A 25,066-nucleotide genomic window follows, 5' to 3' on the forward strand; every position below is an offset into this window, starting at 1 on the left:
ATTAATGGCTTTAGCAACAGCTTGGACTAATATAAACCCTTTAAAAATAACCAAAATATGATAGTAAAGTTTAGCTCCACTCTAGAAATAGATAAACTATAAATAACTGTCTGATGGTTGTTTTCTTGATCAATGCTTCAAAGTCTGTTGGCAACGGACCTGCATTACATCTGAATAATTATCTTAAATTCATGTGAGATTATGCAAATTCTCCCCCCCCCCCCCCCCCACACACACACTTAAGAATAGTTAGGTGTCCTTCCTAGGTCACACTGGGACAAGGACCGCAGAGAGTGCATTGGCACCACCTATTGGACAATCTTTCCTCTAAATAAGAATTTATTTTTTAACCAAAACCTAGAGCAAAAAAAAAAATGTAACAAGGAAAACTCCTGTATTAATACGCTTTAAAATACTTATAGTTGATATTCCTTCCTGAATAAGAAGGGAACGTTTATAAAAAAAGTAATTTGAAATAAGTAATTTGTTGCATAAGAAAAAATAAGATATTTTGTATATGAGACACTCTGAACTGCATTACAACTACTAATAATTTTAACTTTATAAAATGTAAGTCTATGGAAAAACGAGGAGCTAAATCTACCTCTAAGCTGGGGAGAATTCCAGATGTTGATCTCTGATTACTATAAGCCCGTCATCATGACCAGGGATGATGGGAGCTGCAGTCTAAGTACTGTAACCCACAGGTTCTGTCACTGGTTTAGATATAACTTTCATGAAAATATAAAACTGCATAGTTCAACTGGCCATATGACCTCATTCAGATACCAGTTTTCTGTGCTGTTGTTTTAGCACAACAAGCTGAAGGTAAGGAGCCCCCTGGGCAACGTTCTTGCAGATGGCCAATTCTCTCACATCAGAAGTGACTTGCAGTTTCTCAAGTCGCTCCCGACACACACAAAAAATAATTGGGAAGTGCAAGAAGCATTATGGTAAATAGGACCTATAAACCTATAGGTGATGGATTTATAGTACTATGTTAGCCATCAATACAACCGACTTTTAAAAAGTCAGTTGCATTGCTTGCACATGTGTATCATTTCAGTAGTAGTAACCCATGTTAATTCCATAGATTTGTTTAAAAACAGGTTGTTTCTTTTACAGACATAACAAATAAAAAAAACAACATTGCGATTCTTATCAGCCTTTCTTTTTAACTTCACTGGACAATATTCAGTAATGCTGCTTTCTTTCACACTTAAATCTTGCTCTAGATGCCTACTGAAGTATGTTTTTGGTGGCATAAAAGCCTGCTTGGTAAGTGGGGGAAAAGGTCACAATTCTATTGTCACTGAAATATACTAGTGGATCTTGGACACAAGAATCTACCTCCCCCTGAAATGTGCTTTAATTTATAGTAAAATCTCAATCATTTGTGGCATGACAGTGAATTGGGCTGTAATGCACGAAAGCTTTATTCCTTAAGTACTTTACTTGTTTAATCCAGTAGGTGCTAAAGACTACTAAACAGACAGATCATGGCCTGTTATCATATCAATATAATCAAAACTGTATAGAGAACAGGACCAAGAGCCTTTCTTATTTATGTTATACTGAGACCTTAGGATAAAATATTCTTAAATTTAAACAAGTGAGAATATTTTTCTGAAACTGCAAAATAAATAAAAATGAAAACATATACAGGACACAGGTAGAAATTCTGACATAATTGTTCCACCTTGGATAGCCAGATCTTAAGTGCCAAAGGTACAGTTCAAAATAATATAATAGCAAAAGAAAGAAGCTGGGTGACCTTTAGTATTAATGTCCTTCTACCCATCCAATAATAAAAATGCTGCAGAAATTAGGTATGATATTGTAGAATATTTTCTAATGGTCAGCAGTGTGTGTTCAGTTCCCAAACTATTCATTATTCGTACCTAGCAGAATATTTTTGCCAATATCACTGGCAATTTTTTTATTGCGTCAGAAAGATTTAATCAATAAGAATGTTGTAAACTATAATCTATTTAAAATATATTCAAATCACGTTGAAAACTGCAGAATCAAAAGCAATTAAAAATCCCAACTTTATTGTATTAAAGAGCATTTAAGACAATAGTACAATTTTAAAAACCATGTGTTAGAAAAAGACATGTTGACAAGAATTTGTAGTGATGTTTTGATTACAAATAACTTGCTTATCAAGTTGTTAATGCAAAAATTTTATAAACATTAAAATACATATAATGTAAGTACCAGTGGAAATTAAAAACACTACAAGCATGTTTAAATATATCTCAAGGTATTTTACACAATTTACATGAACAAAGGGCATTTCTATCCATTTACACTTTGTGAACATGATTTATGCTTCGATTTTTCTAGTTGATTAATTTCTTCGGCTTTTTTCCTTTCCATGTAAGATTTTATAATATCATTCAGTTGCTGCTCAAGTTGGTTAACATGCTGCAATCCATTTTTTCTCTCTAGAAGAAAGATAATATAATTATGTATTAAAATACCCAACTTTTAATATTAATTTTATAAATACATAACTCTAGATCCACCAAAATGTTCCAACAGCACTGAACAATCATAGAAATTTGAATGTATCCACTGAACCAGTTTCTGAATGAATTAACATGTATGTAAATCCCAGTTTCAGTAGATCTGTTCAAGTCTGAATACTGGATTTAGGCCAATGGGACTTTAGTTATGACTAACAGGGTCTATTCATTGCATTAAATATCATTAACTTCTATTTAGTAGTTCAGCAGTCATTGCATTGTGATAATTTATTTAGGATCTAGACTTAGGACCTTGTCACACAGCATTTGCCACACACCCTCCCTCATTACATGGAGGGGACATCTCTTTTCTCCCCCCCCCCCCATCAGATGGCAAAATGGGAAGCAACAGGAGTTGCCCCAGTGCCCTTTTGGCCATCACATGGGGATTTGGGGAGAAAAGTGTGGGTGCAACACTTTCGTCCTCCTTGGTGGACAAAGCACCTTTCAGCGCTTCTCCTCCACTTTGGGAGGAAAGTGGGCACGGCCTACCATGCACACGGCAGGCCCCATCCAAGCCACAAAATAAAGCGGCAAAACGGGGCATTTTTGCCCCGCGTGAAGAGGTCCATTGACACACAATTTATCATTTACAGTAATTCTGGCAATGGTTTAGGACTTTTAAACTTGAAGTAGATTTGAAATTGTAAGTTACAAACATCCAACTTACAAACGACTCGCAGCTAAGAACGGGGCTGAAACAACAGGAAGTGAGAGAAATCTACTTCTAGGAAGGGAAAGAGTTATGATGGGGAAAAGATGTTTCCACTGAAGCTTGTTTCCACAACAAGCCAAATTTTTCAAAATCCAATAATCACAGGGATAGAATGTGGGTGAAATCTTCTGAACAGGGGCACAGACAGCAAAACAAACACCACAAGGATATTAACCTTCCCTATACTAACCAAAGTTTATAGATATAGATAAAGATATAGGGAGGGAGGGAGATGGAGTTACACTTAAAATGTACTTGCTCTGACTTACATAGAAATTCAACTTAAGAACAAACCTACAGAAGCTATATTGTTTGTAACTTGGGGACCGCTTATAGTTTTCTTTTGTTCATAGAATCAAAAGAACAGATATATTATTTAGACATAGCTCCATATTTTATACAACAGAAATGTGTGAATTTATATATAATGTGATATAAAAATATATGAAGCTAATTTATATTGCTGATATTTTTGGGACCATTGTAGCAATAACTGTCCACTTTTTAAATCGCTTTACTTTACCTGTGCAGTGTTGAATGACACTTCCCCAAACTTTGTTCTTTCTTAGACAGTTCAGATTCCCTACAATCAGTAGATGTCTTTTTCCTCTTGTCAGAGCCACGTTCACTCTCTTTTCTGAATCTATGAAGCCAACTTGTTTTGTCCTTACACAAGATAATATAATGATTTCCTTTTCTGCTCCTTGAAAAGCATCAACAGTAGATACCTGGACAGCTTTTATTAGAGAAGCATCTGACTGAACAGCACCAAGCAGATTACAAATCTGCAGACAAAATAGATCAAGACATTGGTTTTACAGTTTGCAAATGATGAAATTAAGTGGAATTGAGGGCCCTTGCATAAAATTTTACAGCAGCTACCATTCTGAAATTGCTCAAAACAGATACAGACAATAATCAAAATCAATTTACAGCATCAATAAATAGACAAACACTATTGACTATTAGCCATTCATATATCACAGCTATTTCTACTAGAGACAAATAACAAATTCAAATCGGAGACAGGTCAATATCTCAATTAAGTAAAGGTTTTCTGCTTACTGTTCAACCATGAGAAACAGCAATCTCTTGTACTAGAAAGTGACTAATGTAAAATTAATTTCTGGTTAGCTCTGTGTGAAACAAGATGTATCAGTTTCAATTTATGAGAGCTGAAAGTCCAACCTTTCAGGTCACATGCATATATTTTGAAATTCGAGAAAGGACTGCGATCCCCATAGGGATGTAAGAAGCTGACTTATACTGGCTCAGGATCAACAATTTTGACTGACATCGGCCTCCAGGGTTTTAGACAAAATTCTTTCTTCGCCATCAAGTGGAAACCCCTAGTATTTCCTGTTGCTGTCCAAAAGTACCAGCCAGGCAAACAAGAAACCCTGCTTAGATTCCAAATCAAGGATGTTTAAAGTGTTATGACAAAATAGTTGTCATAGACGTAATGCTTAGTCACAACACTTGGGCCATTGGGGATTGCCTCTTTATAGAGTACTTCAGGATTGAGGTCAGGAAAAGGTAAGAATTGAGCGTCTACAGACCAATGCTATGATTTCCAGCACGAACCAGGATAAACAAAAAATAATAGCCATGACAAGCAAGAGGCCTTGTTAGGCACCATGTTTGTGGACCCATAATTAGGAGATCAAGTAAGATGGATTTCTTTGAAATACAGAGGCAACACAGTAAGGAGAAAATGTGTCTTTAATAATATCTTGTTAAGTTTTTTATTAGAACATGCTTTGTTGTTTCAAACAAACCTTGCTCATTTGTGATTTATAGAGGGTTATTACCCCAATCATAGATCCCTCTGCTCCACTAGCAATCATAGACTGGATTAACTTCACAATGAAAAAAGCTTCTGCCATATTATGGAAGCTGTTGTCTCTTTCCATCTAGAGAACAAGAAACAGACTTCAAATAATGCAGTGTAAAGTAGCCAATGAGACATTCTTATCCTGCAACTGGATGGAAGGAAGGAAACTTAACACATAGTAATATAGGTGTGGTTACTGTATTACTTTTATGATCTATCTGCCATTGTAATGCTTAAGTCACATGAATCTGAATCATGCTGAAAGGAATTGAGTGGAACCATTTCAGCAAGGTAGTTAGTTATATTCTTTCTGTGCAGCAGAAGAATCACTTCTGCAATACAGCTCACTTCTGTTCAACCCCAAACAATATGGCCACTTGATGGAACTCCACAATGAGCCTTCAAAATGAAATTACTTCAGGATGGCATCAGATTAATGAAGTAAATAATCTAAAGTAAATGTTTGTTTAAGTCAATCTTGTCCCAAAGAATCCAACATTGCTTTACCAAGTATTGTTTGAGTATCCTTATCCAAAATAAGGATACTCAGAACCAGAAAAGTTAGGATTTCCCCCCAGATTTTGGAATACATGCATATACATAATGACATACCTTGGTTATGGAATCCAAGATTAAACACAAAATTCATAGATGCAAAATTTAAATCTTATTTACATAGTTTGAAGATAACTGAATACACAATTTTAAAAGTAATTTTGTGCAAACCCCCCCCCCCCCCAAAGTTTATGTATATTGAACCACTAGAAAGCAAAGGTGTCACTCTAAGTCACTCATCTGGTCAATTTAGGATTATGGAGTATTTCAGAATTCCAGATAAAGGATACCAAATATAAACATAATACTGTTAACAGTTCAAAAATAATATAATACATACCTGTTCGAAGCCATTAACATTATAAAAACACAGTGTTGGTAACCAATCTATGAGAGGACTTCGATCCTTTTCAGAAATGCCATTCAATAGATTTCCTTCATAAAACAAGTCATTGGCTATTGCAGAGATAGCAGGATGACAACGATATTGTGTCCTAAGTAATATTGGTTCATAACCCTATGAAATGGGAAGGGGGAGACAAACAAAACAAAACAAACCCTGAAAGCCTTATTGCTATCAGTGTATATTAATACTATAAACATACATAAACTCTTTAGCTATATTTGTCACATTATAGAATGGGAACACCTATTGTCAAATATTATATTTGGCAACACTAAATGAATACTTAAAAAGAGATGTGTAAGTGGGCAAAAACCTTCATGTTGTTAGTACCATGATTTTTCCAAAAATCAGAGGACTTTTTTTTTTCTTATCTGAGAAGGACTTCAGACAAATATCTCCACTGCAATATAGGGGTCATATTGTATTTCATTTAAGATTTTTTTAAACATTACTGACTGTCAGTATGACCGATTTGGACACAATATTCACCACATTGTATAATTTCCAAGGAAACTCCATAAACAACCTTATGAGGGTAAACAGGATGGTAATCAGGTCCTAAGAAATCTCTAAATATGTAGTAGTAACAGGAAAATCTCTCAGAATTTTTTGCCCATAATATTAATAAAACAATTCTGTCATATGATGATTTTAAAATTACAGAAAATTACGCCTTTTCAGAAGGCAAAATATTACATACCATCAAACACATCCGGTCAAAGAGAGTCTGTTCCAAACCATTACCATGTGCACTTTCAGATCCTTGAATGGTGGGTGGTAGCTGCTTAGGATCTCCAACCAGGACCAGCTTTTCACATTCAAACCTACAAATACCATTTAAAGAACTGTATATTATATATTTTATTTTAAACAATTCCACATTTCTTTTGGTCAAAGACTCCTGGAGCAACTGTCACATCATTCTACTTTCCAGAGCTGTTCCCTATCTAAAAAACATCAACAACAAGACTGCCTGCGGCTATAGAACTAGGAGTTTTGAAGCCTCCCTCATGGGTTTCTTCCTAAATATTTCAAAAGATAGAACATGAATACATTTTACTAGTGTATGTATATGATTCTACCCTGATGATCTTGTCAAAACAATAATCACTATAACAGGCAGAGGCAGGCTTGCAAACCTGTGTGACAATACAATTAAACAAATAATTCTATTCACAGCATAAACATTGTTTCAAAACTCATTACAAAATTAGGGGGCGCTGGCGTTTTGTTTCTAAAGTGTTTCTAAGGTATTATTAGTGAATTTTTTTATTACTATAACAAGACTAACAAAATTTCATTATAGTAATTGCTCAAGTGGGGTAAATTCGGGGGCTCCTTTCTCCCTCATTTTTACAACAATTGGGGCGAAACTTGCTACAATGGTAGAACACATTTGCCACTTTTAGCCTATCAAGTTTCATAACGTTTCACATTTCTTCAGGAGAGGCCCTTCTCTCTGTCTCGCCTCCATCTCAAGCTTGGTTGGTGGGAATGAGAGAGAGAGAGCCTTCTCAGTGGCGGCCCCTTAACTCTGGAACTCCCTGCCAGGGAAGTCAGAATGGCCGCTCTCCCTGCTGTCCTTCCGGTGACAGGCTACAACCTTTTTATTCAGGCAGGCTTTTAAAGATGAAGGTGTATAAAATCAACTCAGGGGGTGCTGCGGTTTTTAACTTTGGATTTGTTTTAATGATTTTTAACTGGGAATTTTAAAACACTTTTATATTTAATCCTGTTTTAATGTTCATATATTTGCATTTTTTTAATGGTTATGCTAATGTTTTATGTTAAGCTGCTTTGAGTACCCTTCTGGGGAGATATAGCAGGGTATAAATAAATAGAAGAAGAAGATACTTGCTTACCTGTAACCGTGTTTCTTCGAGTGGTCACCTGTGGAATTCGCACCTGTGGTATCTCCTGTGTCCACGCAGCTGTTTCGGATGATCTATTGCAGAGCTTTGCTCAATTGAGGACTCCAGCCCCGCCCCTCCCCATTAGTAATAAAGCCAGGCTGCGGGGCTTGAGGCCCTAGTTCTGTACCACGAGAAGCAGTCACAACTAGTCATGACAGAATGTGGGGAGGAGGGTGGGTTGTGCGAATTCCACAGGTAACCACTCGAAGAAACACAGTTACAGGTAAGACTAAGCAACCATATCTTCTTGCGTGGTCACTGTGGAATTCGCACCTGTGGTAGACTAACCAGCTGTCTGACGGATGGTTGGCGTCATGCCAGAGTGGAAAAAAGAATAGCTCTTCCAAAAGTCACATCCCTCTTAGCAGCAAAATCCAATTTGTAATGAGTAACAAAAGTGTGTGGTGTCAACCAGATAGCCGCACAACAAATATCATCTAATGGCACTCCATGCAAGAATACTGTTGATGCAGCCATTGCCCAGGTAGAATGTGCATGGATCTGAACAGGTAAGTCCAGTCCTGCCCAAGAGTAGTCAGTGAATCCTAGCTTGTCAAATGCTATAGAGAATATCTGATATTGCTGCTTCAGCGGACGAAAGGAACTAGGGCCTCAAGCCCCGCAGCCTGGCTTTATTACTAATGGGGAGGAGCGGGGCTGGAGTCCTCAACTAAACAATGCTTTGCAATAGATCATCCAAAACAGCTGCGTAGACGCAGGAGATACCACAGGTGCGAATTCCACAGTGACCATGCAAGAAGAAGCACAAGAACATGCTTCTAAATTCACTCTAACAGATTACCATCTTCTTAATTGACTCAAAGTGGTTAAAGCAACGACATTAGAAAACTATGAATATAATCACAGAACAGCACATTAACAGCACATTGCTCATAACACAGTGTCTATACCTTGCAACAGGAAGAAGAGATGCAGGTTCGGTCATCTGACTGCACTCATCCAGAATCACTATGGGAAATGTAAGGTTTTTCATGCAAGGGAATGGGCAGGCAGCACAAGTCACTCCCACTACCTTCACCTATGTGAAAGAAAATAACTTTTTTAAAATTCCATCTACTGACTTTCAAAATTGCATGGGTTATTTTGATGACCATAATCTATATATAGTCATTTACAAGCTATTTATATAGTTAGTGCTTTACATTCACGGGTTTGACTTTCACAGGTTTGATTATTCACGAGTTTGTAGCTACTGCTTAATTAACTTCACGTTTTCATCCAGCTCTTTTTCCTTCCCACGTCTACGCTGCTGTTATTCCGACAGTCCTTTGCTTCCTTCAGGTTTCTAAACTTTTTCCTCTGTTGCTCTCTCCCCACTTTCCTATCAAAGCAGCATCCAGGATTTCAGCCCCCTCCTTCTTCTTTCCCTTCCCCAAACTCCACTGCCCATCATCCCAACAAAAGTCTCCATCTTATGGACTATAATTAAAATATTATCATCTGAGGAATTGTTTTGAAAGGGAATCAAATAACTTATTTACATTTAATTCATATGATAATGTTTTAATTATAGTCCATAAGATGGAGGCTTTTGTTGGTTTTAATTATATCTGTTTTGTATTCAATTTTAAACATATTTTATCAAGCCATTTTTGCAGTGTCTTTCCATGATTTTAATTATATAATTTTGTACCATCCCAACATGTTTGTTTCCCAACATAGTGTGCACACACTTCTTTCTATATGTGTGTAAAATTTATATAACTATTGCATTGCCTTATCGTTTGTTGACTGTAATAAAGGCATCGTTGGCTAAATAAAAGATGTGGAAGAAACCACAAGGACCATTCACTTCATCTCTCTGCCAAATCTTAGCCTTTGCCAATTATTTTATATCAAATTATTTTGTGAGGATTTTCTGATAATAACATTTGCACAAGTTTTACAGCACAATAATCCTAAAACACATGCCAAATATTTTACTTTATATGTACCTGTTGCAGCAGAGCTTTGTTGGTCCCCAGCTTATGGAGTTCAATGGTTTTCCTTACGTAGCCCTTTTCTGCTGGAGTTAAATCCTCCTTCATCAGAGCAAACAATTCCTTGAGGTGTTCATTTTCAGGCCCTGAGCCAGCATGCAAGCTTCAGGCATAATGAGAACAAAGGCATAATGAGAACTATATAAACAATATGTAAAAAGATGCAACAACACATTAAAAATTATGTGTATTATATTGTTTTATCCCCTCCTCAAAATGATCAAGAAGGACCTTTCCCTGCATTAATATGGCAGGACCATCTTGAGATATTAGAAATGATATCTAACACAAAATTAGGCCTGAGACTCTAATATTATCATTTTTCTTCTCTTATATGATTTTAACATATTTGCTTGATGAAGAAGCCAATGAAACCTTGAAAACTTTTGTGAATTTTGTATTTTGTTGGATTTTGCTGCATGGTCAATCTAACTACCCCTGAATATATATTTTTTTCTATTAAAAGAAGTGCGTTCTTTCATTTTAAAAGGCTTCCAGAATGCTAAAATTTAAGAGGTTATCCAAGAGGAAGATCCTCCCATAAAATCTTCATGTGAATTGATGTCCCTTGCAAAATACACAAAAGGCAAGACATGTAAAAAAAAAAAAACCATGGCATATACATCAAGGAGCAAGCTAGGGTTTGTTATTGTGTGTCTTCAAGTATTGTTTATTTATTTATTTGGTATAAATAAGTATAAAACTGATAAAAATAGAGGGAACACAAGCGGTTAAATAATTTTTGACCAAAAACGGGCAACAGCGACTGCACTGTCTGTAGCTTTAAACAATTCTTCTTCTCTGCATGAGGCAGGGCATTGAGGACAAGCATACAGATGCAGAGTTATTTGTTCTGCTCCACAGTCGCACAAGGTGGAGGATCCTTCTAGGTAGTGCCATTTTGCCAGGTTGTCTTTTGATCTGCCCACTCTGCTTCTGAGTCTGTTCAGGGACTTCCAAGTTGCCCATTCTTGGTTTGCCACTGGAAGAAGAGCCACATGGGGGCTATCCATTTTGGATTTCCTAGTTTAGCTGCCCAGAAGGATACTCTTGCTGTTGTTGGAGGAACATTAAGACGAGTGGTAGTTCTCAGGAAGCTTTTCTTTGATTTGAGTCTACTGGGAGGCGGCGGATAGCCATGCATCATTAACTTATAGTGATCCTATTACAGGGTTTTCTTAAACAAATTTTGCTATTGCCTTTCTCTCAAGCCAAGTTTGTATGATTTGCCTAAAAGTGACCCATGAATTTCCATGTCTGAGCAGAGATTTGAACAGTGGTCAGTACAGAGCCCTAATTCAATACTCAAATCACTACACTATGCTTTTCAAGCAGGCTAGAATATACTTTTGTATATGAACAGCATTTTTAATCTGTGGGGACATCCAAACATTATGTAAATATTCCAGCAATATATCATATATTTCATTTTAAAGTGTACATTGTTAACTATGAGTAATCATTTTCAAAGGGGTTTATACAAATTAAAATTATAATTTCAAAAATCAAGACAAAAAAACAGAAAATTCAACAAATGCAGCCGTTTTTAAGTCTTGGAACATAAAGCGGTCTTTGCCTGTCACAAGGACATAAGAGTAGACATCTATGAGGCTCTCTAAGGACAGCATTTCAAATATTTATTTATTTGGCTCATTTATAACTACTCTTTCAAAAGAGACACTCAAGATGGCTTACATCCACTCAAGATGGCTTAAGGATTAAGGGTATACTCAGAAGCATACTTGGAAATATCACCCATTTGAAGAAGATAGCACACATACAGATGATTAGTCATGCCTATGTGGCCACAATACCTACATTCAAAATATATGAACACTGCTGTTGTGCTCGTTATTTATTTCATAAAAATTAACACTTTGGAAAATTACAACTAATGGATTTGACTTGATTTTCAGAATTTCAGTGGACAATTATTTCAGGTCCCAAGACTAAATCCAATTGATAGTTACAACTAGTTAGTGCAGTGTAGTGATTAGAGACTTAAACTTCAACTAGAGTCTTAAGAGATCTAGATACAAATCCATACTGAGCAATGACATACACTGGGTGAACCTCAGCCAGATATACCTCTTCAGCATAATCTACTTCACACAGTGTAGTTGTGAAAACAAAGGAAAGTGGAAGAAGGACATATATGTCACTTCCAATTCTTTTTAACTCTGAAGAAACAGGGGTAATAAATCTAGCTACTATTACATCATCATCATCTTAAAAAAACTGAATCCAAGTTTGATAGTGAGTCAAAACTTATGTATATCCAATTGTGTCAGCAGTGGAATTTAGGCATCAATGTATGTTGTATTTCATTTTCAAATGACCAAATATAACATATTTTGCCTATTTAATATCAGTAAACTTCTGGGCTAGCTTAAAATTTAGAAGAGTTACCTGTAGGGCAGAACTGGTTTAGCAATTTTTCTAACACTTCCCACTCTAATAAATTCATCAAATCCAAGATCTAGTAGGCTAGAAAAGAAACAAGACAATCAAGATTTATTAAAAGGAATCTTAGTTCTTCTGCTCTGACGTAACATTTAAAGATGATTTTCTATATTCCACATTGTAAAATGGATATAAAGAGTTTAAAGTAGCAATCTGTTGAGACCCTTTACTAATGTTAACTCTAAAGTCACCACAGGAGGAGTTCCAACAACTGCTATGGGAACAAAGAGGAGCTTGAATCCTCCTAACTTCCAAGGTAACTCTTGAAGGGGGGATTTTGATAAAAGTGCTTTCTGAGTCTGTTCCATTAATCCATGTCATATCTTATCAACTCTATCTTATAGTTTCCCAACATTATTAGCCCACCCAGAAATACTTGACTGCAGATCATTTAGATCCTCAAGTTTACTTTTAATTTCATATAATTTAGAACCTCAAAATTACTTATGAAAATAAATTAAAAGCTAACCATGGGTTTAGATTAATAAAAAACAAGGAAAATTACTTACCATAGCAATATTCTGTCTACAGCAACATTTGTGGAAGATGAGATTAGCACCTTCCATGGCACTGACTTCTTGCTGTTAGTTGCTTCTCTGGTTTCAAAGATTTCTATGAGGAACAAGATAACTATGGCCACCAAATAACTTTTGCCAGATCCGAATACACCTGTAGATAGGAATCAACAAATAAACTGTAAATTACACAAGCAGACAAGTATATTGCATGATATACTGTACACTGAAACAACTATTACGTTTGAAGTTATGTCAAGCATGAACGAGTATAGAATAATCTCGACACTGAACACAGGTAAATATAAAAACAACATGCAAAAATGTTTAGCCACACAGAAATATAAAATATCTTGGGACTCCACTAGAAATGCTGCTAACATCATTTAAATGTAATAATGGCTCTTTTAGATATTGAGAATTCATGCATGCTTTTCCTCTTAACCTGTATGTTCCATCTTCAAAGTCAGCATGTTTCCATAAATGGATGCAAGAGTTGAAGAGCATCCGTCTATAAAATTCAATGTGTGAAGTTCTATCATTCCATATTTTATCTGAGTATGAACTGTACTTGTTAGATCCTGTATATTCAAGTGCTTCAGCAGTGGAATTTAGGCATCAATGTATGTTGTATTTCATTTTCAAATAACCAAAAATAACATATTTTGCCTATTTAATATCAGTAAACTTCTGGGCTAGCTTAAAATTTAGGAGAGTTACCTATAGGGCAGAACTGGTTTAGCAATTTTTCTAACACTTCCCGCTCTAATAAATTCATCAAATCCAAGATCCTGTTAGATCCTGTTTCAGGCTGTTTTAGCGAACAAAAATTTCTCAGAAGCACTATTATTTTATGACATTTAAAGGAGAAGATGAAAAGCTATGATTTTGGTTACATAAGTAATGCAATGGTCATGACCACATACTACCTTCAATCACAATTTTATCATATGAATAAATCTAGGCAAGTATTAGACCACCTGCTTCCCCATCTTCCCCTGTAGCACAATCGCAAAGAACTGATTAAAATTGTCACTTTTCTTAATCACTGAAGCAAGAAACTACGGTTTGTTTGAAACAAGGCAATTTAATACAATGAAAAAGCAAACTAGATTAGCTTAAAACAAGGCTGGGTAAAGTCCAATCCTGGGGAAATGTGCAGTCCCTGAAGGCTCTTCTTGCCTTCACCTTCTAGGCTTGCTGGGCTACATTTCTAGCCATCAAAAACATGATTTTGCTCTCCTAGATGCTTCCAGGAGAGGTTATCACTTTTAAATAGGTCGCAGTCCCTGCTGAATTTTTAATACAAAAGATAGCTGTTTTTCAAAACCATCTTGTCACTAACTTTTCTGCTGGGGTTTTTATTGAAGGGGTCTATCCAACCCCTGAAAACCCCCGGGACCAAAAATTGTCCTCTGGATCCCTCTGCAGTTGTCCATTTTGGCTAGAAGAATTCTTATATTTATCAGACTGCTGAAATGACACAGCTGGTTAATTCAATGTCAGATATTAAGCATACCAGTTAGTAAATTTATTGAGAAATTACCTAAATAAAGACTTAGAAGAAAATATGTAATCCATTATCTTACTTCCTATATTATAATTAAGGTTGTTATGCTTTTATTCACAATGGAAAAAAATAAAAATAAAATGCAATAATAATAATAAACTTTATTTGTATCCCACCCTATCTTCCCGGAGGGACTCAGGGCAGTTTACAAGACAACAGTGCAAAACAAAACACATAGAATGTACACCAGAAATTAGAAACATCTCAACACAAACAATAAATTATAATTAAAACTATAATATACAAACCAGATTAAACATCCCAGACACAGATCGGGTTAAAATATCAGCATCAGGGTAGAACTTCATTCTGTTTAGGTTCTCTAATTTTAGATATTACATTAACCATTGTCAAAGGCCTGTTTGTAAAGGCATGTCTTCCGTTCCTTCCAAAAGGACTGGATTGTGGGGCTTGCCTGATTTCCCTGGGGAGGGCATTCCAGAGCCGGTGGGCCACAATCGAGAAGGCCCTCTCCCTTGTCTCCACCAACCTCGCTTGAGAGAGAGGTGGGACCGAGAGGAGGGCCTTGCTGGCAGATCTTAAAGAGCCTGCGCGGATTCATAGGGAAGTAAAGGAAAGCATATATTAAAACCTCATCCCCAGGAAACACACAGTTAGAATGTCTTGTATACCTCTAACTTAGTGGTTCTCAACCTGGGGACCCCAGATGTTTTTGGCCTTAATTCCCAGAAATCCTAAGAGCTGATAAACTGGTTGGGATTTCAGAGAGTTGGACCCGAGGTTGAGAACCACTGCTCTAACTACTCCATTGCAAAAAAATAAATAAATTGAGAGTTATTACTCCTCATGCCAGATAATCAAAGTAGGATACCACAATTCCAATTGTTTAATCCATTGCTCCTTTCTCTCTTCCTTTCAGTTGTATTACATAGTGTTGCAAGCTGCCAGCTTTGAAAATCAGTCAGATGAATAATTAAAGTAGACAGAAAATGGACCTGTAAAGTTTGGTTGAAAGTGCTGCTACAGGTGGGGATGTCCACTCCTTCAGCCCTCATGGAATAATTTTGGCTGCTTGATTTTTGAACTGCTGGTTGTAAAATAGTTTGCCCAAATGCTGCCAGCCCCTGCACACGTTATAATGACTGACAAATATCAATAGCTCTTTATATCATGCTGTCTTATACATTTCTTCCCATGAAAATGTTACCATGAACATGTTGTACTTGCCATCAATCTTTCTGAAGGAGCCCATGCTTCTTGTGGCCTTGGCATGTGTGAATAGTTAAGACATAAACAAATGCAACCTTTCAACCAACTCAAAATCATTGTTTCAGTGGCCTTGAAAGCACTCAGATGAAATGAAATGAATAATACCTTTGCATGCCTAATTGCCTTTGTTTTTTCAATATAAATCTTTATAGCTGTCCTGACATTGAATGAATGCTGCCTTTTAAAGAGGGTATTGGATTCAGACAAGATGTCAGCAGTTCTAATATCTGAGTCATACATAAGTATGAGCCAGTTTTAGGAAGGAAGAACAGATGGATGGTTAAAAATAACATGTCTCTTTCAAATCCAGATAGGCTTGGGTTTACTGAAAATGATGCCATTTCTGACACCCACCTTGCTGATGCAATTGCTACTATAAATTCCATTTTGAAAGTCTTTACTTGCAGTGATGCTTCAGTGGCTCAAAAGGGGATCCTGTAAAAGTGTTCAGTACCAAACTCAAGTCCCATGTAAGGAACTTGTGAATGATTGGTTTAGCTTGTAAAATTGCCTGCCTCAAGAAGCTCTTGACACAAGGATGAGCTGGCAAAGGCTTTTCATTAACTAACAGCACAGATGACAAAGCTGCAACCTGCTTCTTTAACGTGTTGGACCACAGTCCTATACATTCTTCTCTGTAAAAGGTAAAATACATCATACATCCGTATTTCTTCCATTATTCACTGAATTTAGCTCACAATATTTTTGGAAACCATAACTATGCAGATATTGTAATGTCAGACTGAGGTAGTGTTTTGGCCTTTTTCTGAACCCTATTTCAGTAAAATACCATATACAGTAGAGTCTCACTTATCCAACATTCTGGATTATCCAACGTATTTTAGTAGTCAATGTTTTCAAAATATCGTGATATTTTGGTGCTAAATTCGTAAATACAGTAATTACTACATAGCATTACTGCGTATTGAACTACTTTTTCTGTCAAATTTGTTGTATAACATGATGTTTTGGTGCTTAATTTGTAAAATCATAACCTAATTTGATGTTTAATAGGCTTTTCCCTAACCCCTCCTTATTATCCAACATATTCACTTATCCAACGTTCTGCCGGCCCATTTATGTTGGATAAGTGAGACTCTACTGTAATTTGAATAGCAGAACAACTGCTGCTCCAAAATAACTATAAATGGAACCAGTACATTGGTGAAAGTCCCGGGTACAGAAGACAGGCTGTAAGGTAAGCACCTGAATTGGTAATAGCTGTTGCTATAATGAAATCTTAAGAATGTCTTATAGCTTTAATGCATAAGAACATGCAACTAAGCATTTCGTAAATATATTGATAATAAGTAATCAATCAGCTCCACATTACCTATATGATGTGCAAAGTATCCATCTTGAATCTTTGATATTTGAAACGTGAATATTATTTAGGAATTTTGAGTCAAAGACAAGTCTGTGTCTCCCATTGTGTTTTGAAATCGCTAAGAAAATGGAATAAATTTTCTCAAATCTGAGCTGAATTCCCTGGTAATTAATTAATGCTGTTGTCTGCCATCCCTATTGGAGTGTCTGTCTCCTCTTCTTAATTGGCCTTGTTGTCTGAATTAGAATCTAGCTTTTTCTATTGCTGTTTGAAATGTTTGAAATGCCTGTTTTTGAAAACCTCTCCCACCTCAAAAGGAATAGTTTTCTCCTCTGAAGTATCTCCTGTCTAACCATTTTTTAAAACTGTCAGAAGATCTTTCCCTTACACTAAAATCTTTTCTGCTGCTTTTTCAGCAGATAATAACTTTCTCTTGAAGGGGGTATTAACCAAGTTGGCTTTTGACTTTTGGTCAGCTTCCCAATGTTTATGCTACAGTAGTCTTCTAACTGTAGTAGCTATGGTTGAATGTACTGAAAATGCTACAGCACCATAACCTGCATCAGCCACATGCTGAAGAACTTTTCTAACCTTTGTAATATTCTTTGAACAGTTCAAGCACTTGCATAATTAGTTTTACTTTAAGTTAGATTTTCATGTCTGAGAAATTGAAAAGAGAAACAATCAGCCGAAGAAAAAACTCAAAGAGAGATTTGTATGGCTTGAATATTGGTCTCCTGCCTTGATCAAATGGTGTGAGGAAACATCTCAATGCAAGGGTTTATTCCTTCAGCCCTCCTGAGAAAAAACTGATGTAGTAATGACACAGAACACACTTAAAGCAAGAAGGACGAGCCCTTTCCTTTCACATGGTGAGTAATATTAGTACACTCAAGAAAAGCACAGTACCTATAGACAAAACAGAGAAGGAGCATCAGAAAAAAATGGAATAAGAGAAGAAAGATGAACAGCTATAAAAGGAATGAATAGTAATTGAAGAGAGCTACTCAAGATAAGGATTAAAGACATAAGAGCTATAGAAACAAAAGGATTTACATTCCTATAAAAGAACTTACCATGTATCACATTTATAGGGAGAGCATCCTGCTTCCCTATTTCTTTATCATTTTCTTGTGATGTCATCATGGCAGCTATCTGAGTCAATGCCAGTGCCTGATCATTATTCAAGTGAAATGTCTGGATCATCTTGTTTGCCAAATTTATCATAATTTCTGGACTCAAGACACCAGAGGTTATTATATTTGTGTTTAAAGTTGGTGGTTTGAATTTTTGTTTCACAACTCTGTTACTGAGAGATATATTCTTACAAGGCCTAAAAAGCACCAAAGACAAGAATAAGTACATTTTGAGCCACAGTGCTATGATTAAACAACATCTATGCAATCGACCCTCCACATTCCCTGGTGTTAGGGGTACAGATCCCTGAGAAAATGCTGCTCTAGAAATTTCTAGGTCTTCCTCTGGAAGCTGACCGTAGTATCATAATAGAAGAACTAGAGATTCCTAAAGAGGAATTCTTTCTAGAAATCTGGACGAAATTAACCATAGGGTCACACTGGAAGACCTAGAGATTCCTGGAGAGAACATTTTAAATTAAATCCACGAATAATGAATTCTATAAGAACAAAACCACAAATGGGGAGGTACGTCTGTATTTATTAGGACTCTAATCAAGAGAGTCAATGGAAATTCATTTCCTTCACTATATATACAAATCTGCTTCCATTTTAATGACGCTTAAATGTTTTCTTCATTCCACAGTAACGTTTCAAGCGGTTTTAATTTTAATCTTAACAAGGTTCCATTTTTCAATCACTTCTCAAATCAAGAATTTTGGTATGTGTGTTGGAAATATTATTGTTCAAAATTAATATCAAGACTGGGGGCGGTGACGGCCGACAGGAAGCTCTGGCATGGGCTAGTCCATGAGGTCATGAAGAGCCGGAAGTGACTGAACGAATAAACAACAACAAAATATCAAGACATGTATTAATGCAATCTACTATTAACCAGTTTTGTAGATATACAGAAATAATTAATAATCTTATGAGTATAGATATATTTCCTTTGCTTTCTACAAGTAACTGTTCAAAATAACTTTAAAATATACTCCACTTAATTTTTCTATGCACCTAATTTTCAGAGAATTGTTATTGAGAAAAAAGATCATGAGAACACAGTGATTACAAATCACAATTCTTAAGCAAGATTTCACTTTTAATTGCATGGCCTTACAGAAAACTTCTCCACAAGAATGTTAATCTGCAATATTTATTATATGCAGCAAAGATACATATATTTATTTTACTTTTTCAAACTATCGTACAGCATTTACAATTTTAAAATCTGCATGGGGATATAACTAGAAAAATACATACTTTGCAAGTAGATGCTGCAGTATTGGTAAAGTGGCTGAACTGAGATATTCTTCTATATTCCTCAAAGTTGTGAGTTCAGTACGAGCATTACAGACTAGCAAAGCATGAACTATCACTAAGGGAAAAAACCACAAGAGTTAATAAATGAAGTTAGCTACAGAAAAATCTACACCATGAACTAGGGCCATACTACATAAAATACAACTCATGCTAATTTTACCAACATCAGTAACACCCTCCTTTGATACACGTTTCCCTACATTAAAAAGTTCTGAACATGAATTTTTTTACATAGGGGACTGCTCCACACCCTTTTCCAGTTCTGATGCCTTTTTTAAGAGTAACCACAGAACTCATTGCGTACTCAGTGAATAATGCCATTAAGTCATTGGTAATTGGATATAGGATGTAAGCCTATGGATCACGTGGCTTACCCTAATGGATGGAGTTAAATGTTTTAATTGTTTTAATTGCATTTTAATATTTAATTTAATTTGATGTTTTTGTACTGTTTTTTAAAGGCATTGAATTGTTGCCATGCTGTGAAGCCACCTTGAGTCCCCTTCGGGGTGAGAAAGGCGGGGTAAAAGTACTTAGGAACTAGTAAATAAATAAATAAAGGATCTAGTTTATTTATTTATTTACAGCATTTGCTGAAGCTGTATCATCAAGCTTCCACAACATGGCAAAATTTTTCAAAATTGGGAACTTGGTGATACAGCTTCAGTAGAAACACAATTTCCGCATTTTAACTCTTCCAGGAGTAAATGTCCCCTTTGAAGGGTGGATTTCTCTCACTTCCTGTTGTCTCACCTCCAGTTTTTCAAACGCCACAGGGATGTTACCCTTCCTATGCTATCCAAGCTACAACACACACACACACACACACACACACACACACAAACACTGTTTGAAAAAGAACTCCCTGTTCACCATTTAAATTAAATGGTGAATAGGGAGTTCTTTTTCAAACACCCTGTATATTTGGTTGGAGTTACAACTTAAAAATGTACCTGTTCCAACTTTCAAACAAATTCAATTTAAAAACAAACCTAAAGAACCTATCTCGTATGTAATTTGGGGACTGCCTGCATAGGACTGGACTGCACAGCTTCCTTTGCTCTTTTACAAATGTTAATCTTGTCCCCAAAATAGTCTGGAAAAAAGAAACTTTTGTCACACCTAACATTTAGGGGTTTCTTGGATGCACAGGAGCTGAAACATCCATTTACAGAACACTTGCATTCCTCTGTAATTCAACACACACATTTCTTTGAATCCCTGCTTTCATCCATGATCTCAAGTCATAGACAAGAGTTCATTTTACATCGCAGTACTTAAATTTGAATTATCATTTTTCACATTCCGCACATGGAAGATTTACTTGAACCACTTTGTCCCCTGAATCTATCATTTATCTCTTCTACCAACAGCTGTGATCCCATGAAAAAAGCAGGTAGTCATGTTTCCTTCAAGAACTCCATATTTTCCCCACTTCTATACCTGCTTTCTTACTGTTCCTAAGGTATAAGTTATTTTGACTTGAGCTAAGTCAACAGGTGGAATTATTGCATTTTAAGTGAGCTATGTTAAGAAAGCTCACTGAGAAACAGACTTACTATTTGAGCGCCAGTTTGAGGGGCTATAGCCTTTCAGAGGCATTAGCTCCAATTCACTGCTAGAAGATGGTCCATAAAAAACACTGCATGCAATGAAAGTGTCGAAAGGTTCAAAATTTAGAGTCTTGGAAACAACCCAAATATCATCTGCCAAAAACAATAAACAAGTTTGTAAAAGTTGCATCAAATTATTTCTGTAGTGCCGAAAGTAAATCTCTTTTAGCTTGATATAAACTGGTGTTGTGTGCTTTGCTTTTTTAATGTGAATTGTGCCATTTTCATATTATGTAATTGTCTATGTTCAAAACTACTAGTTAAGTTTGATATATTTTCCATAACATTTGATGCTGCTTATTGTAAGGTATCAAAATTGTTATTGCACAAAAGAAATAAAAAAGAGAAGATAAATTAATAACATGGAATGAACTGACCTATTACTGTTATGTGCCTTCAAAATGGATTCAACTTTCTTTGTCTCTATCATAAGGTTTTTGTTTTGTTTTGGTGAGATTTATCTAGAGGTTTCCCCATGCTTTCCACTGAAACTGACAGTGTGTAAGTACTAGTAGCCTTATAGGTTCTTTAATATGTCTACTAGGAATTCACAATAGCATTGCACTATAACATTGCTCGAACAATGAGACTGTTGGATGTCCAGTTTACATTCCACTGATTAGTTGAGGAATTAAGAATTTCTTAGGCTTCTTGTAGAATGGTCATATATAGAGGATAAAGTGACAGTGAAGAAAGAAAAGTGAATATAAGAGTCATTCTTCTCTAATCTACATAAATTTATTTAATCATCTAGAGCAGGGGTCCCCAAACTAAGGCCCGGGGGCCACATGCGGCCCATCGAAGCCATTTATCTGGCCCCCACGGCACAAAGGCAGAAGGGAGTTGGGCTAACCCAAGGGTTCTCTTCTTTTCTTCCAATTATTATTATTATTATTAACATTGAGGCTGGGGGCCATCTGTCAGGGGGTACTTTGCTTGTGCTTTTGGTGCCCAAAAGCAGAAGGGGATTGGACTCAATGGCCCAAAGGGTCTCTTCCAATCCCTATTATTATTATTATTATTATTATTATTATTATTATTATTATTATTATAATTATTATTGCTTGGTGGCCAACTATAGTCCGGCCCTCCAACAGTCTGAAGAATCGTGACCTGGCCCCCAGTTTAAAAAGTTTGGGGACCCCTGATCTAGAGAGAGATTAGTGGGAGTATACTGCTTTCTACTGTGGTATTTTTTCCTCATCCGCTTTAATATTCATGTTTAATAAGGTCTTGTATGTGATATCCTTTATTGTTCAGCTTCTAAAATGGCTGGCAGTATTGCATGAAAAATTAGGATACATAGACCTTGTATCTTTACAGATTTCTACTAGACAAGCCTTGAGGCAGACTAGGAAACATAAGAGCATTTCAAAGGTAAAGTTCACATTTCTTCCTTTTGTTCAGAGAGAACTGAAGATATTGTTTCAAATCTTCTGAGGCACACTCCAGAGAACAAGCTGCAACTGAAGATGTGCTTCACCAAACTTGTATCAGAGCTTTAAAATTTTTCCCAAAAACCAATGTATCAAAAGGTATTATAATTTTTAAAACTTGGGTCTCTTCTCCCATTCCTCAATAGATTGAGATAAAGCCTGGAATGAATGTTCTTATCATACAGCTATTGTTCCCTTGGTCTTTGACTGAAAGATGAAGTTAATAAAAACTGATGGCATGTACTATGCTATAAAATTGATTAAACATATGCTCCTGAAGGGGGGAAAAAACCCTTAAACATGAAAACAAAACCAAGCATATATAAATTTAACCTGGAGTGGCAAGCAAATATTGAATACTTATTTGGGAATGAGACATTGATAAAATGATTGTTTGTGTTAAATACCATTTTGCTACATAATCTCAGTTCACTAGTTGAAAGTGGAATACAGTACATAACAATGCAGTTCCTTTGCAGAGAAATCTATAATCTACAATCAAACAATTCCATCTTAGGAATGGCAGTTTTCCTCTTTATGTTAATCAATTATCTTGCAAATGCATAAACTGACTTACATATTATTTTCAAACACAAATTTTAACATGGTATGTTTAAATGTGTCATTTAAAGAAAAAACAAGAGAGAGAAACTAAAAGCAAACAGTCAGTGGAGGAATGGTTAGAATTTATTAAGATTTACTAAATGTTATCTGTTGTTCCCATTGTCATTTCTCTTGTCTAACTAAAACTTTTATATATTTTCCCAAATTCAAAAATATTATAAAGTTCACCAACCTTTGCTATACATTGAGGAGTGCTCTTTTCGGTTCAGTTTAAGATATAATTTAGTTTTGGAATCGTCATCAAAGCTAGCCTTTTCAATATTTATTTTTTTCAGTTTACCAAATTTCTTTCTTTGCATTTCAAAAGTTTTCCTGAGGAAATAATTAACATAAATACAAGGAATAAGATTTATGATTTCTGTACACAGTTAACATATTTAAACAAATAATTGTGGTGATTTACCACGAAACTAGAACTTATTTTGAGAACAAGTAAACAGTATGAATGCATATGATTGTATAGAATATTGGAGAAATTATAAAAAGGAGTGAATCAGATATGTCATGTTGTATTAGTACTGTACTTGCAAAAATCATTATTAAATTATTCATTAATATCAAGAAATACTGATTAAAACAACTGGTTAACCATGCATTCAAGAGGTTGTGGGATCAATTATATTTCTTCAATAGCACCTTTCCATGCTGCATTTCATTTGTTTATGTATGTGTATGACTTTAATAATGAAGAAAGATGTAGCAAAGGCAGTCAAAGAATACAATGTAAAGTCTGATCGAATAATATCCATACAACTTCAGGTAAAACTTATCAATATAACCATTATCCATGATCCAACTATAGAAGCAGAAGAATAAACCTATAAGATTCTATGCTAGAATCCAGGGGAAAATTGACCACACACCAAATCAGAATTTGTTCTTAATCACAAATGATTTGAATGCAAAAGCAGGATACAGAGGAGAATCAAACATTGTAGAAAAATTTGATCTAGGATCAAGAAATAAAGCAGGAAAATAACTGATTGAATTTTGTGAGTTCAATACTTCGCTAACTGCAAATACATCTCCAAAGAAGTGACTATATATATGAACATCACATTAACATTCTAGCATACCTTATCAAAAGTTGGCACTCTTCATACAGAGGAATTGCTTGACACCTCAAATAGGTTCCAATACTCTTCACATCATGAAGTACAACGCTAGGCCTAGTCTCCATCTGGGCAGGTTGTACATCATCAAGCCACTTAAAAAAATCACACCTATCAGCTTTAGGAGCATCACAGGCATAGAAAAGGCGCCCCTGGAACAAAATGCAAACTATAAGAAACATACATTAAAAAGCAGAACACACATGTGCACATATGCAAACATAAATATGTGACAAACCTATCAGTTGGTAAGGCATTTTTTCAAGCAGCTTGTTTTAACAGCTGATTGAAAATACATCATAGACTAGGGGCTCTTCAAGGGCATGAGAGATATTCCTAGCAACATAAAACCAACTTGCAAAAAACAGTTGACTTAGGGAACTAGTATTTAATTGAACAGATTTAGGATTCCATTCTAAGGTGAAACTGGATATGTTAGATCAGCTAACTGATCTCCCATGTTTTCTACATTTTCCCCAAATTGGATTAGAATTGCAGAGCTAGTTGGGGAAAGGGCTTAGCAATTTCTTTTCCTTACCATTACAATACACATAGGCTGTGACAAAAACACATTGTTCTGTGCGAGTATGCTTTTATATTTTAAAACATAATAGATCTCATTTTCCATAAATATCTCCTCTGCACAGAACTTGGAATTTTTATGTGAAATTTGCTAAATTATGTGATATAATTCTACTAAAACATGAGCTAAGCAGAAAGTAACGTACATGGAAATTCCAGTAATGGGTCACCCGATCTTACA

The 25,066-nt window shown here is 35.7% G+C and overlaps 1 protein-coding gene across 1 annotated transcript in view; it reads right to left on the reverse strand.

Moving 5' to 3' along the window:
- Positions 1-2,037: 2,037 nt before the first annotated feature.
- Positions 2,038-25,066, reverse strand: part of zgrf1 (zinc finger GRF-type containing 1) — a 44,830-nt gene continuing 21,801 nt past the window's right edge. The window contains 14 exon segments of the mRNA XM_008112088.2: positions 2,038-2,450; positions 3,770-4,031; positions 5,025-5,159; positions 5,976-6,152; positions 6,742-6,865; positions 8,866-8,993; positions 9,910-10,057; positions 12,364-12,441; positions 12,927-13,086; positions 18,136-18,392; positions 19,459-19,573; positions 21,078-21,224; positions 23,364-23,503; positions 24,268-24,455. Of these exon segments, the coding sequence (XP_008110295.2) occupies positions 2,302-2,450; positions 3,770-4,031; positions 5,025-5,159; positions 5,976-6,152; positions 6,742-6,865; positions 8,866-8,993; positions 9,910-10,057; positions 12,364-12,441; positions 12,927-13,086; positions 18,136-18,392; positions 19,459-19,573; positions 21,078-21,224; positions 23,364-23,503; positions 24,268-24,455 (2,208 nt within the window). The 3' untranslated portion in view covers positions 2,038-2,301.

This window comes from Anolis carolinensis, chromosome 5 (genome assembly GCF_035594765.1).
Source record: "Anolis carolinensis isolate JA03-04 chromosome 5, rAnoCar3.1.pri, whole genome shotgun sequence".
Taxonomy (NCBI): Eukaryota; Metazoa; Chordata; class Lepidosauria; order Squamata; family Dactyloidae; genus Anolis; species Anolis carolinensis.